Source organism: Plutella xylostella, chromosome 20 (genome assembly GCF_932276165.1).
Source record: "Plutella xylostella chromosome 20, ilPluXylo3.1, whole genome shotgun sequence".
NCBI classification, from domain to species: domain Eukaryota; kingdom Metazoa; phylum Arthropoda; class Insecta; order Lepidoptera; family Plutellidae; genus Plutella; species Plutella xylostella.
In genome coordinates, this window is record NC_064000.1 from 5,872,642 (window position 1) to 5,889,837 (window position 17,196).

At 37.0% G+C, this 17,196-nt stretch overlaps 1 protein-coding gene across 2 annotated transcripts; it reads left to right on the top strand.

Annotated features, from left to right (window-relative positions):
* Positions 1 to 1,105: 1,105 nt before the first annotated feature.
* LOC105384661 (retinaldehyde-binding protein 1-like) lies at positions 1,106 to 15,491 on the top strand. 2 transcript variants are annotated; one of them, XM_011554935.3, is made up of 7 exons: positions 1,106 to 1,342; positions 10,513 to 10,781; positions 12,241 to 12,360; positions 12,984 to 13,085; positions 13,510 to 13,703; positions 14,210 to 14,326; positions 14,768 to 15,491. In XM_011554935.3, exons 2-7 carry the CDS (start codon positions 10,523 to 10,525, stop codon positions 15,008 to 15,010), a joined length of 1,035 nt encoding a protein of 344 aa, XP_011553237.3. In that variant the 5' UTR covers positions 1,106 to 1,342; positions 10,513 to 10,522; the 3' UTR covers positions 15,011 to 15,491. The 2 variants fall into 2 exon arrangements, with proteins under 2 accessions (XP_011553237.3, XP_048484327.1); XM_048628370.1 differs by lacking the exon at positions 1,106 to 1,342 and adding an exon at positions 6,994 to 7,150.
* Positions 15,492 to 17,196: the final 1,705 nt, after the last annotated feature.

Consider the following 17,196-nt stretch of genomic DNA (forward strand, 5'->3'; position numbering starts at 1 on the left):
TGTAACAAGGATAGCTTTCACACACATAGCTTTCATAATCATGATACAACAATCGTCCACTGCTTGACATAGGCCTATCATAGGCCTCTCCGAACAGAGTCTCTCTTTCCCCGACCATCCTCAGTCAATCACTACCGGCTACCAGTATATTAAGATCGGGAGTCCATAGGGCTACTGGAAGGTGTCACGATGCTTTTGCCTATATTCGTGGTATCCACTCTAGAATGCTACCCAAGATTTATTATTGCGTTCTTTATCATTGACATTTTATGGACAGTATTATTACTTACGAACTTTTGGAATAACTTTTGTTTGAAAACTTACAATGTGCATAATGCACCGTATTTAATTAAATCCTTACCTACATGACTTATAAATAATAAGCAGACCCTAAATATCGCATGTTATAAACATATTGCTGTAAAATATCTCAAAAAGATGCTAATCAACCTTCATTTGGCCTAGTTAGCAATGCAAAGATTTTACGTTCGGCACCTATCATCTTGCCAAGGTTACTGGAGTTTGTGTAATCTCAAGTCATCGTTTGCTGAGATATGTGCGAAATTAATTATGTACTTACTTATGTTCTGACGATGACTTCTGTTTAATATGAATAACGATATTCGTGGTTGATATGTTTTATAATTAATAACTCTTTATTTAGGTCTTCTAAACATAGTAATTTTCATTTTAAAAGAATAGCTCTCTAACAAGTCTTACGAATCCATGGAAACAATTTTATGAAACTAAACTCACTCTCCAAAAAAATATAAGTAGTCTAAAAATGAGGTCGGAGAAAGTTTGAAATGAGAACTGTACACTACACGCCAACATGATCTGATTGGTTCGTAGCTTCAAGCTCATCCAATAAGAATCAGTTAAATCCGCGCCACATTTGAAAATGACCAGTAAATTATGGAAATGCTTTTTAATTTAATTTGGTATTTTATTTTATTGATGACTGATTAGAGTGATTAGTTATTGACTAATGACCAAGAGTTAAGAAGGTTTTTAACCACAAGGCAAGGTTATTAAATTGTTTGCATAATTTATTGGTGCTAGTGCTAGTGACCATCAAACCGCGATATCGCGTGTTCTCTATGAGATTTTATTCAGTGTAGTTCCAACACTCGGTGTGGTTGACCGCACCATTTTTTTTAATAAAATCTTTTTTAATTTACGGTGACCAACATTCTAGAGTGATAATTCCTGTGATATCTTAAATATAACATAAAAAATAAAGTGCAAAGGAAGCATTTGTGTAGTATAAAGACTTTAGTTATTAATTTACTTCATCGTGGTGAAGGAAAGTTATTCATCTTGGAATTTCCCAAATTTATTGGTAAGTGCTACATACATTTTCATAGAAGATAGGTAATCTATACTTATTTATTCCTTATAGCAATAAGTATTACTTATATTGCATCAATGTGTTCTCTTTGAAGATGTAGGGTACATAGAGTACGACTTTTTTATTGGATATAAAAAAGATAAAAACTGGAGCTTAAGGAACATACATAAGTACCTTCTTCTCTGAATCTGGATACAGACAAACTATATTTTTTATCCCGGAACTCCACATGATAACTTTCAATGAGATTGAATGACGAATAATAAGAATAAGAAGAAGGAATATATAGAGTGTTAGGTGCCACAGCTGATTATTTATATAGAGATGCCACGAATATTCGGCAACTATTCGGTATTCGGCCTATTCGGCCTGTTTTTTCAGTATTCGGTATTCGGCCGAATAGTAAGTAGTATTCGGCCGAATACCGAATACTTAAAAAAGTTGCAAATATCTTACAAAAGGGAAATTAATCGAAACATTGAACTATCAAACAATCATTAATTGCGAAAACCTGAATACAACATCAGTATTTTTAATATTTAAAATTAATTAAAGGCAAATCGTGATGAATAAAGACAAGTTTTTCGGCATTTGTTCGTAAGAGACGATTGCTGCTACTGAGACACAGGTATTTTTAACAAAATATGTATATAAGGTTTGGCTACTGATTCGAATTGGTTGACCACCAGTTGTACGGATCTGCTGTAAGATTAAGGAGAACACTCTTTAAATAAAACTTCAACTTATTGAATTATTGATCACCTGCCGAATATTCGGTGGCCGAATATTCGGTATTCGGCAGAGAGCGTCAGCCGAATATTCGGTATTCGGCCAAATCACTATTCGTGGCATTACTAATTTAAATACCAAACGTAGCAAGATAAATATTGACACGCTATTGATTTCTGTCGTTGATCATTATATAGGGACCTACCTTATTAATTATTTATCCATGGCTACAGTTTTGTAATAAAATTAATAATTTACTTATTAATAATAAAATACCTGATAGGTGAGCCATCACATCACACTCTCACACCTAGGTAGGTAACTATAAAAGGGAATTATGATGATTTGTAAAACGTTATTACCATTTTGTATTATGCACTTTGTAATTTTCAGAATGATAACTGGGTAAGACCCATTTTACTGCTAATAGGCTATTTAGTTAAGTTAATTGCCTAAGTTGATCGATAATTACCTACAATAATCTTATGTATCGGTAGGTAGATAGGTAGGTACCATAACAGTGCCTTTACAGTTTTCACCAAATTCTCTTATTACCATTATGTCCTGATTATGTTCCATATTTATATGTAGGTAGGTACTGGGAGTACTACGCTACACGCGACCGTGTAGCAAATCCTATCGCCGCAAACATCTATTTTTGTCAAGCAGACACAATATTATTTTCCTACTTTTTAATATTTCATTCTTTGAGAAGAACGTTCAAATAAAAAAAATGAGTGTTATACTTAGTAGTACTTACATACAACTTAAAAATGACATTTTACATTTTTTTTAATGATTTGGGGTTTACCTGTTATGTTACAATGTGTCTGTGGATAAATAAATAAATTAATTAATGAAGCAACAATAGTCCTTGAGCTACATGGTGACATTTTTGAGCAATCCAAAACTGGATGTCGTCACGAGCGGGCGGGCTCGAATGAGCCAATTCCTCTCTCATACAAAAGACATCAACGCGTTGCAAAAGTTCAATTTACTCTTTCGGTAATGGAATTTAAAAATGTTGCTCCATAAATTGCTCTTGAAATAAAATGTGAAAGTTTGCATGTTTTGTAAATATGGTTATTGTTTGAACAGGTTATTCTGCTGAATCTCCAAAATTATAGCGCAATGATAGATTTATAAATACAGTCGCAAGCAATGAAAAAGTTCCGAGTGGTGACAATAGCACCAAATTACTCCTAAACTGAGAAGACTGATGACGCCTTCTAGAGCATTGAAGTACTTACATACCTATTAATGTTGATTTAAATTTAAATCAATGTAAAAATACATGAGACAGCCATATAGTAACACCTGTGATAGGTTACTCTTATCATCCAAAACCGAACTGGTTTAAGTAAAAATAAAATATTGTAGAAGCGAAACCACATAAGTATGCTAATTTCTTTTATGGCAAAAACGTGTTTTGGTGATGCCAAAGTCAAAGTAGCCAGAGTAGAAAATATAGGTTGGTACTTAGTACCTGCCAAATTAACTCTCCGAAAAAATAAAGTTTGGAAGTAAGTAGGCACGTCGCGGTATCTAAAATGCAATGTGCAATATGTGCATCTATACAGGTTAACCAATGCATAAATAACTATCAGTTACTTGAATGAATGGGTACTTAAATAACTTTTAATCTTAAAGAAATACAATATAACTTAATTTATATACTTAGTTATACATTTATTATGTGTATAACAAATTGCAAAAGGAATATACATCATATACAAGCATTGCAAAATTTTTTTTTTTTTTTTATTGCAAAAGGGGCATTTATAAGTAGGTAGGTACCTTTGAAATGTACTTTGGTACTACTTGGGTACTACAAAGTTTTAACTTGAAATCAATAAATATCAAATTATAATTTATTGAACCTAAAAGCAGGCATACAAGTGTTTATCACTCAAATAAGCAGCACTTGCAGCTTTTAATAACAGTCGTCAGAGATTGAGCAACTAACCAGCAGGGCGGCATATTTCGCAAACCCTGTAGGTACTCTCGAGCGGTTTGACCAGATGTGCTTATTGGTCCTATGTGGGTCAGACTGCCTGTGGAAACCTCAAGAAAGCTGGTTTACCCGGGCTAGCTATGAGGCGTATTCTTGGACAGGATTCGTTTTTTTTTGCACGGGAAATTTATTTTCTTACTTTGTGTCTTAGCTTAGAATTGTTGGCATCCGGTGAATGTAGTAGAGTAGATTATAGGTACGTAGTGCTTTATTAGGCCCTTCCTTTACATATTCATCAACGAGTCTCCTAAGACAGAAAGAGCCCCTTATCCGAACGGAGAGTAGTTTGTAAAAATTGACGTTCATCAGAAAATTTTATATTTATACGCTGAATAAATCATTTGACTTTTACTTTGAGTCCTTTTAAGTATTCCACATTTCTACTCATCCGTATAATCGAGTACCTATTTGAAGATGATTGTATGCATGGGATGCGATGAGTTTTTAATAAATAGCACTGAGCACTAACATCCTTGGCTTTGCTGTACCTGCAGCAGTCTGCACAAAACAATAACTAAATTAACCACACCTTGTATTCATCTCGCTTGACTCAAGCTAATGTTTGACGAGACATATTAGAGAACATAAACATTACATATAAGGACCTCTTTGTACATAACACAATACATACTTGTATAGGCTACGTATATGGGAGGTACTAGGAAATAATGGGGAAGAGGATTTATTGCTTTGAAGTCTTTCAGTTATTTGCATATAGTAACTAGTAACTAGGTATGTCCTATAATATGTGTTGATTAATATATAACAACTAGGGTAATGTTCTGGAGTGCAGGCCTCGAACGGTTTACAGGTAGACCTTCAGACCCATTAGGCGGGCAGTCAGTGGTGGCTGGAAAACGAAAGCAGATAAATCCTTTCTTAGGGGACGTCATGGATAGTTTATACAGAAGTGGAAATTTAGGAATTAGAGGTACACATAGACTAATAATAGTTTAATTAGTAGTATTTTTTTAATTCTTGATCACGCTATTAGGCTTCGAAGTAGGTAAATTATAATATAATTATGTTTGTTATAGGAACTTATTCATTGCCCGTGAGTGTATATGTAAGTATAGGTATGTACAACGCACAATATTGATCACGCAACGCACTGAGCACAAATTCACACGTAATCGTGAGATACAGATCCAGCATCCGATGCCATAGGAAAAAGTTATTGAATTACGAGGAAAATGTGGATTATGTCTGTAATCTTGTGTGTGTCTGTGTCTTTTTCTACATCTTATCGTGTTGGTGACACACTAACTAAAAGCCAACTTATTTTTGCGTCCGCGATTATTACCATCGTTCCTACGGAACATTTTTCAAAGGAACCTTTAAGTTTTAGAGTGCACACAAAGGCTGGCGGAACCCCAAACCGGTGTCCGGCGGCGGTGTCCGGTGTCGGGAGAGTGTCGTAATAAATTCGGGGTAACGGTGCGCGGGCGACGACCGGAGCATCGGGAGCTCTGTAGTGATGCGACTCAATATTATAGACTGTAGAGATTTATAGTCCAACTATAAAGTCGTGAAAACGGAAGTGGATACTAACTAATCGTTAAAAACCGTATTTAATCGATATATATAAAAACACACACACTCAAACCTTTTACCTACTAATGTACCTATTCCCTTGCGGGGTAGGCAAGTAGGCAGAGGTGCATTCCTGCACCCACTTTTCGCCAGTGTTAATGTTAGTCCCAATGTCAAATCGATCTATTATAATTATGTATTTAAGCCGAAATCCGTTAAGAAGATCGGTATTTTATTTTTAAAATGTATACCTATGTAGGTTCCTAAATGCAAGTAAAGTATTTGCAAAATCGCACTCTTTATTGTCATAACTTTATAGTTGGACGGGTGCAGTCATTTGTTTATTTTAATTTTCCCATTAAGTGCTAACTTGCTCATGACATCCCTAGCAGCGGCGGCGGTGCTGGCGCAATAAGGGCCATTGCCTTATTTGAAGAACATTACCAGTTTTAACAGCTCCTTTTATTGGTTCTGAACTTTATTGCTAAGTCTTTTTATACGAGACATTACCAAAATGCTTTTTCTATCGCTATACAGAGTGTTGTCGAAACAGTCGAAAGGAGTGGCTCATGGGGTAATCCAAACAAGGAAAATTCACGAAAAATTGGAAAATAATTACTTAAGTAGGTAAATATCGACCCAAGCATTAATAATAAGTATCTATCGTCAGTATAATAAGTAGCTATATAAGTACCTATATGCCTTTGATAAGCAAATCCAAAAATTATATACCTCTACCTACCTACTTGGCCGGAAATCACCGTATACCTACGTATCTAACCATGTAGTTAGATTGATAGAGGATATATTATAGGTACCTACTCAAGTAATTTTATCTTGCGAAACATCCCTTCAAATGTAGATAGGTAAAGGTGGAGTAGGTACGTCTACCAACCTTCGCTTGCCAAAGGTCCAAATTAAGTTTAGTTATGAAATACTTAGGACCAGTAAAGGTAGGATACTTGGCTAATGTCGTAAACTTACTTGAATCGGCCCAATTTTCGGCTCAATTTATTATCACTACGCGCAGTCTGAAAAAGACATAGGCATATACCTAGGTGTATCCATCAACCACCAACGCATAAACTAGGTACCTAACTCAACTCGCTTATCTTAATTCATTGTAACTTTTAGTGATAGTAGAGAGTAATCTTATTAATCTTCTTTGATTCAAGTCTCTTGTTGACTGCACTTTTACTTATGTTTTTTGGCCCGGTTTTCTCGACATACTTATAACTACGTATGTATCAGGTATAGTATGTAGGTGTAAAGTACTGACTCGGTGAAAGAACGAGTAGCTACAAGCAATGAGTGCAATGGTCGGCCAATATTTCGGCCATGTACAGTTATTCGGGAGCGTCGACCGCACACGGGACTGCAGTTGCACTCGGTCGCGTACTGTCGCGGACGTCCCGTGTATGGGTGCTTTACCCTAAAAATTATACGCGTATTATAAGATAGAGATAATGATAAAGTGAGTTTAGGGTTGTGTGGAGGTGTAGGGTTGGAGGGAGGATTGTTCTGTAAGTTTAAATTAAGGACTTAAATTTTTAACGTACGACACTTTATAAACACATAATAATACAAATGTATGTATAAGTACTTATACTTAGCTACCTGCTATTAATGCCAGTCAGGAGCTCAGGATGCTCACATCAAGATGTTTAATCTGACTACAATAAGCTATGCACTTTACTGCTTACTAAAAAGTTAGGTACTTTAACACAATATGTAAAATTTGCCACACACTGCACGTAGTAGAGTCCAATGCAGTATATTTTGAAGTACCTACTTACTTACTTATTAACATAATGATGGCGATTGGTAGCAAAGCCCAGAACACTCATTATGGGATGGGTCACAATAAGTCTAATTTACGTCCAATCTTTGGATTGGCAGAGTTGAAACTCCTATAAGCATATCTGCAGATTCTGCAATCACACTTATTGTATCCCTAGTCTAGTGTATGACATGACACCACCACCAATACCCCCAGTCCGCGTTGTTCTATGCCACCGCCGAAGTCCGATCGCTACGGCGCTGAACTAAATGTCAGAAAGGTGTCAGATCGTATGAATAAAAAGTTTAGTTTATAGATTGGCAAGTTGCTTGGCGACCCTCCTTGCGGGGTGAAAGACGCGGAGGGGACGAGGTACCCAAGACGACAGCGGGTAGCGGGAGGGTAGCGGGGAAGGGCAACGCGTGCATTGCATGTCATTGTTACGGCAGTCTCGGCCGCGCAGCCGAGGCGGCCACATGTTTTATATAGTCTGTCATAATTTGAGTGCGACCCACATGAGATCATTGATCCTGAGACCATTAGTCTTAGGATGAGTGTTGAGGCCTTTTTAATATTATCATTATATTATTATTAGGTATCTATAATTCGTCAACAAAATAACGTTAAAAACAACAAATCGTATAATGTCTCAATATATGGGCTTCTTGTAGAACAGCGTACCGGATCAGTCATGCTACGCGGCTAAAGGTTGGTACTGCGTAGTCAGATACGAAAAAGTAAACAACAAAGACGAAGAGTCCATATGACAGTGCGTCAGTTGTCAGTCCTTGTAACTAGGAAAGCAACCAAAATTTATGTGATTTAATGAAAGTAATTAATGAACAAAACACAGAGAAAAATTCCAAAATTGATGAAATTTTGAAAGAAAATGGTCATATCGTGCTTCGCCTACCCCCATACCACCCGGAATTAAATCCTATTGAACTTGTGTGGCGGTACGTGAAAGGCGAGCTCGCAAGAACGTCGATTGACTCTAACTTAGATAAAGAGATAAAAGACTTAGAGTTGCTTTTCTCTAATTATTCGCCTAAAAAGTAGAGAAATTGTGACGACCATGTCATAAAAATTAAGACGAATATTATAAATCTGATAAAGTATTTGACGATGTATTGGACAGGTATGTTATTGTTTATTTATAATTTATTGTAAATTAAACATAAATTGGTTTTTGTCTTAGATTTATAATTGAAGTTAATGAAAACGATGATGAAGATGAGGATGACGACGACGATGAACAAGTTCAAACAGAGAGTGAACATGAAAGTGACATGGAAATTGATTTATAAAATAAAACACTTTTACATAAATAAATTCAAATTGGTAGATATTCTGAAGGTAAACATCCAAATTTTAATGCTGTCAAACTATACATTTTAAGCTAAATATGACATTTACGGGAACACTCATAGAATAAAATTTTACTTACGTCAGAAGTAGTTACAAGCTATCGCGAGATTAATCCGGGCACACTTTTCTACGTGTGTAGCATGTCGTGCTACCTCGCCCCCGCCACTTCTTTCACCCCGCAAGGAGGGTCGCCAAGTAACTTGCCGCATTATAGTTACCGTCTTTGCTGTAAGACTTCAGCAGGATTGTCGGTTGGTAATTTGCGATGCGATGGTGGTAGTTACAGCGGCGGCATCGCACCACACCACAAATTAACCAGCTATGCGGCATATAGGAAATGGATTACCCGACACACTAATCAACCAATTGGTTATGCAGACCCCACTTACGTAGATGCATAACAGTGTCTAATTGCTAATTATTACTTAACAATCTGATAATTCTATTCAGGGGTTTGGCACTTTACAACTACCTATTTAAGCTAGCGATGGATGACAGAAAAAGTGACTGAAAATAATTAATTTCAGTAACAGTTGATCCAAAAAAACTGAAATCGATAGTTAAGAACTTGAAGAAAGTCTAGAATTATGCACCACATTATGCTATTATTCTGATCTCTAATGCAAAAAGAAATCAAAAGTGACCACAACGCAACATTAGCACCAGTTTTGGCAATGCAAAAATGGCCTTTCTCCGAAAAGCGTTGGTGACCCGATGTTTGAAAGTTTCCGAGTGAAAGTGGAGGCATGGTGGATGAAGGTCAGGCGTAAGGCGGCGTGACGGCAAAGGAAATCACTTTGCATCGATCATCATAATAATTCTTCCTCAGTCGTGTGTCTAGAGTGTAGACCATAGGGTACAGAAACACGATTAAGTATCTGAAACTAAACCCTGACCTTAATAATTGGATAAGTAAAATATAAAATAAAATTACCTTTTTGGTAATCTGCGTTACTTTATCTACCATGAGGTCCTTAAAATAAAAGAGTACTTAGCTAATGACTTACCTAGTAATTTGAATGTTTTTTTTACTTACTCACTACTTAGGTATATGTATAACGATATAGTCAACGATTCCACATCCGAGTCTATTCAGAGTACACTAAGCACACTTTGTCAAACGGTATATTGAGAGATTATTTCGTCAGAACCCTAGACCGTTCTAGACTCCATCGAGAAGTGCCGTTGCGTATGAAATGACTGTGATTTTCATCTACTGTGAAATAACCGCTGTTAAGCAAAGGGGGTCAAGAATCTTTAGGAGCTCGCGTGCCATTTTGTAACTCCTTGGTTGGACAACATCGTTTAAAACATAGTTATGTAATGGCTACCTGCTTACGCATACAGCGTTGTGATAAAGTCAACGTACAACAGGAATTTGGCAAGATATCGTGCAACTCGTGCAACCTTATTATATATTTTATTTATTTACGTTTCCCTTCTCAAGTTCTCAGCTTTTGCAACCTCGATAATAATATTACCTTGACTGTCCCTTAAAAGTAAGACGAACTTTAAGTCCCTTTATTCGTAGCTCTGCATCTTACCTTATCGATCGAACCCCAACCCTCTGGGTTGAAGGCTGAATCTGCCTTGCTGACAATGTTGGTTTTGGGCAGGATGGTTAAGAAATGCCGAAGCTACGCTAGACCTTCTAGTTAGACTTATGTCTTTCTGACCTACTTATAAGATCTTCAGTCTCCACCACGTCTAATCACATTTTCTTTTTCTTATTGACAGATAATCCAAAATGGCGACATCCGTCCTCCAGCCCGAAGATTGCCGAAGGGAGCACGAGCCCAAGGACCTCGTCGAGGCTCCCCGACTGACAGATGACGATCGCATCCGAGCCATGGAAGAGAAAGAGAGGGAGACAGGCGACCTCCCCCCTGAGCTGATAGAGACGGCACGTCTGGAGCTGAGGGAAGAGCCAGCGATCAGAGAGCATGCTCTCAAACAGATGCGGCATTACATTGAGAAGCATCCGGCCATCAAGCGTTGTAGGACTGGTGAGTTTTGAGTTATGGGTGTATGTGTATGTTTAGGTTTATTTTATTGTTAGGCCGTATTGATAGGCTGGCTGCTACTATTGGTAAAATATTGGATAAAATACGGACAGTTGTGACGGTTACCGTAACTCTTTTTAGGTCATTGCCAATTAGGTAACTCTACTTATGCCTAATTTCATATATCATCAGCCGTAGCCGGTACCTATTATATTGAACCATTAGGTAGAGTAGAGTTACCTAATTGTCAGCTGAAAGAAACCCGTTATAAACTAACAGTTATTTTGGTAGGTACTTACAATTACAATTTTCCCACTTTGAAAATCATAATTTCTTTCCATTGAAAGAACAAGTGTTTCGGACAAATAGACCATTAAATGCCAGTACCGTGAGAATGACTCACTTGGTATTCAGTGTGTGGTGTCTTTCTGACTTACGACTGTTGGGCTTTCATTGTAAATTTGTGATTCCTACGTTTTGGGTTTGGTGAGAATACAAACTAGGTAGGTATATATAGGTATAACAGGTACTTACTTCGCAACTCGATTTCAGAAGAATTACTAAGATTGTAGTTATACCAATATTTTAAACCATCATTTCATTTCGTTAGGTTTAATCAACATTACGGGCGTTTAACAAAGCAATGTTAGTTAAACTTATCTTCTTAAAATTAATCTCAAACCTTCACCTAGTTTACAGGCAATGAATAAAGATGCTTCATTATTAGCATCTCTGAGGGCAATGTCATGGAATTGTTATCACTTTGAGACTGTAATTAAGTAACAATATTCAAGAATCTAGGTACTAACTGACTACAATGTCACAGCTGATGGTATTTAGCACCTTTTTGTCTTAGATTTAACACATGAGTGTTCATGGCTCATAAACTACTAGGCACCTACTTAGTACTTAGCTAAACTTACGTAACTATGAGTTCGACATAAATATTCAAATAAGTAAGTACTATAGGTACCTACCTGATAAAGAGATAAAGGGTATAGTTACTTTATTTATAAACGGCTGCCGGAAGTCAGGTTCAATATTGAATAGCAATAGCACAACATGATTTAATTTTAACTCTAATACTTACCTGAAAACCAGACATTCCAAGACAGATAGAACGTAATGTTTTTGAGCGGCACCTAACAAAGGCAGGTTCCTACAAAGCCATAGAACAACGTGGACTCGGATGTTACTCAATGTAGTTACAAAGCCTTGCGCAGACTAGGGTACTATCCCCTGGGGACTTCTATCCGTCGCTATACATAATACATTTCTTGTAAACTGTACTTATCGAATAACGGATAGTTAGAATTAGAATGGACATAAAGTAGGTACCTCATAATTTATAAAACATATCAAAAGACCCGGGACGATACCTCCCACTCACATCACTCCCACTCCCACGCACATCACATATATTTATGTACGTATGTACCTTATAATCAAAATTTTCTTCCAGACACCCCGTTCCTGCTGCGCTTCCTCCGTACCAAGAAGTACTCCGTGCCGCAGGCGTGCTCCATGCTGGAGCGGTACCTCACCATCCGCCAGATGCACCCGCAGTGGTTCCACAAACTAGGTGAGTTGTCTAATAATATCTGCCTACATACGGTGGCCTGCGCCTAAAAGTATACAGGCGGAGTTTTTAAAATAGCGACATACATTCAAGTCATAGGGTCTTTTAAACTTAGCAATACCAACCAGTACAGTGAATATTGATAAATAGTGTGGTCATACTTGTAGGTATAGCAAAGTCACTACTGCTGGAACTGATGCTTTATGTGGGATCTGGAATTAAGTACCTATATAAGGATATGCGTAACCAGCCCATTCACTGCTGCTACGCTGAAAAAACTGAACCCTGACGGTCGAATGGCGTAGTGGTTAGTGGCCCTGACTGCTATGCCGAAGGTCCCGGGTTCGATTCCCGGCTGGGGCAGATATTTGTTTAGAGACAGATATTTGTACTCGGGTCTTGGGTGTTGATATTTATATTTAGTGTCTAGCTATCTATGTATTTGTGTAGAGATATATCAGCTGTCCGACACCGACACCCATAACACAGGTTCTGCCTAGCTTGGGGTTGGATGGCCGTGAGTGAGATGTCCCCACATATTTATTATTTATTTAATTATCTCTAGCGATTAGACGTAGGTATAGGTATTTTGATAGCGTTTGTATAATATTATCTCGTGTTTGCAGACCCCCTGGACCCCAAGATCGCGGCGGTGATCGACGCCGGCTACCTGGTGCCGCTGCCGAAGAGAGACGCGCTGGGGAGGAGGGTCATCCTCTCTGCTATTGGTGAGTTGGATGTTCATCATATTTGGGTTGTCTTTCTTTCTTTGCTCTGAAGTTTAAGCCATAATAAATGGTAGACTCGTATACCTACCTATATCTTACTCGTGGATCTATCGAAGAACACATATATAGCACCTAGGTAGGAAATAATGCAACGAAACTACGACCCCTTTAAAGGAGTCACTTTCGCTATGAGACCTCTACATAGATGCCTTGAAAATGAATCTGATGAGTATCTAAGGCATTCTAAGGTTCACGCGTACCTAGCCAAAGTTTGCCTGGAAGCCATCGCTTAGCGATAAGGCCATCTGTTTTTCTGCTTCTTCAGCCTATAGCAATTCACTGCCGACCCTAGAGGCTCTCCTAGCTATCCTGAACTCCCCATCGCCTAACAGTTTTTTTATCCATTGCTATCCGTCTCTCCCAGGCCGCTACGACCCCCACGTATTCGACAGCAACACGATGGCTAAAGTCCACTCGCTGATCGTCGAGCTCCTATTGGACGAGCCACGCTCCCAGCTGCAAGGCTACACTCACGTCAACGACGAGGCGGGCATGCAGATGCCGCATCTTAGTCTATGGTCGCTGACGGACGTTAGGACTATGCTCAACTGCATACAGGTGGGTATAATTTGAATTTCGAATTGTTGGGAGGAAATTTGTTGTTTTCTTTTTTGTTTGAGCTGGCCAGTTGGTTCAGCCGACGGTTATTGTTATGGATGGCCAATGAAGTACAAGGGTCAGCATACCCGTGACTAGTAAGAACCTTCTGGGGTCTTCAGGTGAAGATGTGCTAGACCACTCCCAAATAGCTGGCTGGCTAAAATACTTAAATTAAGTTTATGTAGAGTTTATGCAACTCTACATAAACTTAAGCGGGATAAAACCTGATATTAGTAAAGTTATAATGCTGATATTTTATAATGTAATAATGTAGCATAGGTTTTGGAATTGTATCTATGAAAGTGTACGTAAATAGGTACATAATTATAGTGGTAAATTTTCATAAACAGCCATCAAGCCTGTGATTCAAGCATAGAAAGTTGTTAGTTTGTCAAGGTGCAAAAAATTATCGGTGACTGAAGTATCGATTTTTATTTTATTTATAAAAACTATTTTATTTTCAGAATTCTACCCCGATGCGTCACAAGTGTACTCACTTTGTAAATATTCCTCATTACGGCACGAAATTCTTTGAATTCTGCGTGTCGCTACTTAGTGACAAACTCAAGGACAGAGTAATGGTAAGAATTATATTTTCGTAATTAGGTACCTATATAAATAAAATTAATTAATCGCAAAAGGCTTCCAATAATTTTCATTTTAAAAAGTTTAGATTTAAGTTTATTTGAATTCAAAGTTTTTATCATACCTGCTTACATTTCGAATTTTCAAATTTTGCCGCCATAGCTACTTAATTTGAAACTGCCAATCAGAATATAGGGCAAACATACTGAACACCAATCAGAGTGTATCTTAGTTCATTCGACCAATGATATCGGCCTACAGACAACTTCACTTCAGTTTAGTATTGCAACGTTCGAAACAACGATAGAGTGTAACTGCGTGGTGTCAATGCGCTTTTTGTCGTAGTATAATAGTATGGCCTGGGGCAAAGAAACCTGACCACCATGATCAAATTATTTAAACCGATATGTAAACTATGATAATCTTCCTCTTTCCAGTTTCATCGTAATGCTGAAGAGTTAGTGAAGCATGTTGACCCAGCTATACTTCCGAAGGAATATGGCGGAACAGTACCTCTGAGAGACATGATTGAAGAACTTAAACGCAACTTGCTGGCTCGTCGCAATGAGCTAATGGCTCTCGATGACATGTGCGTCGATCTGCATGCATTGGGCAAGAACGATCTGACCCAAGATGTGCATTCTACAGTTGGTTCATTCAGAAAGCTCGAGCTTGATTAGGAAGTTTCATTATAACTAACATATTAATTTTTTTTCTGTAGGTACTCATAATCATTTGATTAGATAATAATTCTTTTAAGTGTATAAGTACAGATATGTAAATAATTATAGATATACACGTAAGTTATTCCTCCAACCGTTTGAATACATAAAATTAATTCAGTGATTAAAGAAATTGACCCTATAGTAACAGGGTACCTACTGATTCTGAAATTGCCTTTATATGCTGTGAGAGTTTATTCTAATTTGATGGATAACAGATCTCATAATCCGTTTTATGGTAAGATGCGCTGCTTGGTGCTATATTTTAGATTCCTTATGGTTGGTGTATTGTACCTACCTAACCTTTCATCCACACATTTGCCAATATATACCTTATCTTTACCTAACCTAATTAGTTCTTAGTGACAGCCGTCGGTGGTGTCACGTTACCATTCTACAAGATTCATCCTTATTTAAGGATTTGGAGACTGTCCTACGTACACTCCAACTAATATTATCTTCCGGACCCTTTCCTATACCATAATCAATTTTGTTGTTGCAAATCACAAAATTTAATTAACTATAAGTTTCAAAAGATCTAGATAAAAAAAAATATGTTTGTGTGTGTACTTATAATGTAAGTTTAATATTAATGTATTACCTAGTTATATTTTTGTGTTTTTTTGGTATGTACAAGAGCATAAAAATAAAGATTTTAAAATATAATATAACTACTTATGTTACTTATTAAACTTATCATAGACCGTACATATTTTGCTATAAAATAAAATGAAATAAATGAAAAATTGTTCACATATTTTTTTTACTCTGCTCCTATCCTATTTAAGTACCTACTTACTTACGTATAATGTTTAAGAAATGAGTTTATGTTTATAGTTACATACGGACATGAAATAAAATGATTTTATCCGCAAAAAGTCATCTTTATCCAATAAAAATATTCGCAACTGCTAAAAAGTTACATAAAATAAGTTACAAGCACCTAATCTAAATTTTTTTTACAAAAAAACAGCAAAAATTTACAATTACTTGAATAACTTTGAAAATCGCCCTCTTTGATAGTATTTTTATTAAAAAGTATTTGAAATAAGCTAAACAATGATATCAAAACCGCATCTGTACGTCGACGCAGTCAAGAATTATTGAAGTTCAAAACATACCTAACGGAGCTCATGTAAGTTGATTTCATTTACAATCAGAACTCTTTCACTCAATGGATTGCTACCTGAGCTGCGGCGCTCCGTCAGGTGTGTTTTGAACTTTCAATAATTTTTTACTGCCTCGACGTAGTGATACGGTATTGGTAACAAACTAACAACACATTGTAGCTGCTAAACTAAATATGAACGCTACAACCTATGCTGGGGTAAAACACACAAAATTTCGGCAGGGTGGCAAAAAATTCACTGCGTGTAAATTGAAATTACCAGATACCTAACTAAAATAAGTTACTCCATGATTGCCAGACTCCGTTAAAGAAGACGAGTGAAGAACGTTTGAATAGGCTATGTCTGAAAAAATTGAACAACGCTCATAATTTTTCTAATGATAGGAATAACCCTCCGTATCGTCCTAAAAAATCTCAGATTTTTCCTATGCGTCAGTAATTTTATAAAAATAAAAACATTTCAAGTTTCACAAAACGGGGATATGATGGCACTTCAGGACTTTTTCCATCGTCTCTATAAAAATATATGGGCAATAAAAAAGAAAAAATTGACAGGCGTCAGCTTTTACATACTCTTTGGTCACACGTCTATCCATAGACCTACAACGTCCAAACAACGTCACATCAAAACCTGTCATATTTTTTTTTAATGCCTATAGAGACGATGGAAAAAGTCCTAAAGTGCCATCATATCCCCGTTTTGTGAAACTTGAAATGTTTTTATTTTTATAAAATTACTGACGCATAGGAAAAATCTGAGATTTTTTTAGGATTTACGGAGGGTTATTCCTATCATCAGAAAAATTATGAGCGTTGTTAAATTTTTTCAGACATAGCCTATTGAGGGGAGATAGTTATTATTAACTCTACCTAGCGGTACCTAAATAGCACTAGCTTCGCGCCATACAAATTTTGCGTAAGGTTAGGGTACGAAAAACTTATAGGTACTAGCCCCTTAGGCCAAATCCACCAGATGTCCATCCCGCAAATAGGACCTTTTCCCGCTGTCTACCAG

Bases quoted from the DNA above. Each gene is read 5' to 3' on its own strand.
- LOC105384661 (XM_011554935.3), top strand. From the start codon at position 10,523: ATGGCGACATCCGTCCTCCAGCCCGAAGATTGCCGAAGGGAGCACGAG. The intron at 10,782-12,240 runs GTGAGTTTTGAG...ATTTTCTTCCAG, and splicing joins CATCAAGCGTTGTAGGACTG to ACACCCCGTTCCTGCTGCGC. The intron at 13,086-13,509 runs GTGAGTTGGATG...CGTCTCTCCCAG, and splicing joins GGTCATCCTCTCTGCTATTG to GCCGCTACGACCCCCACGTA.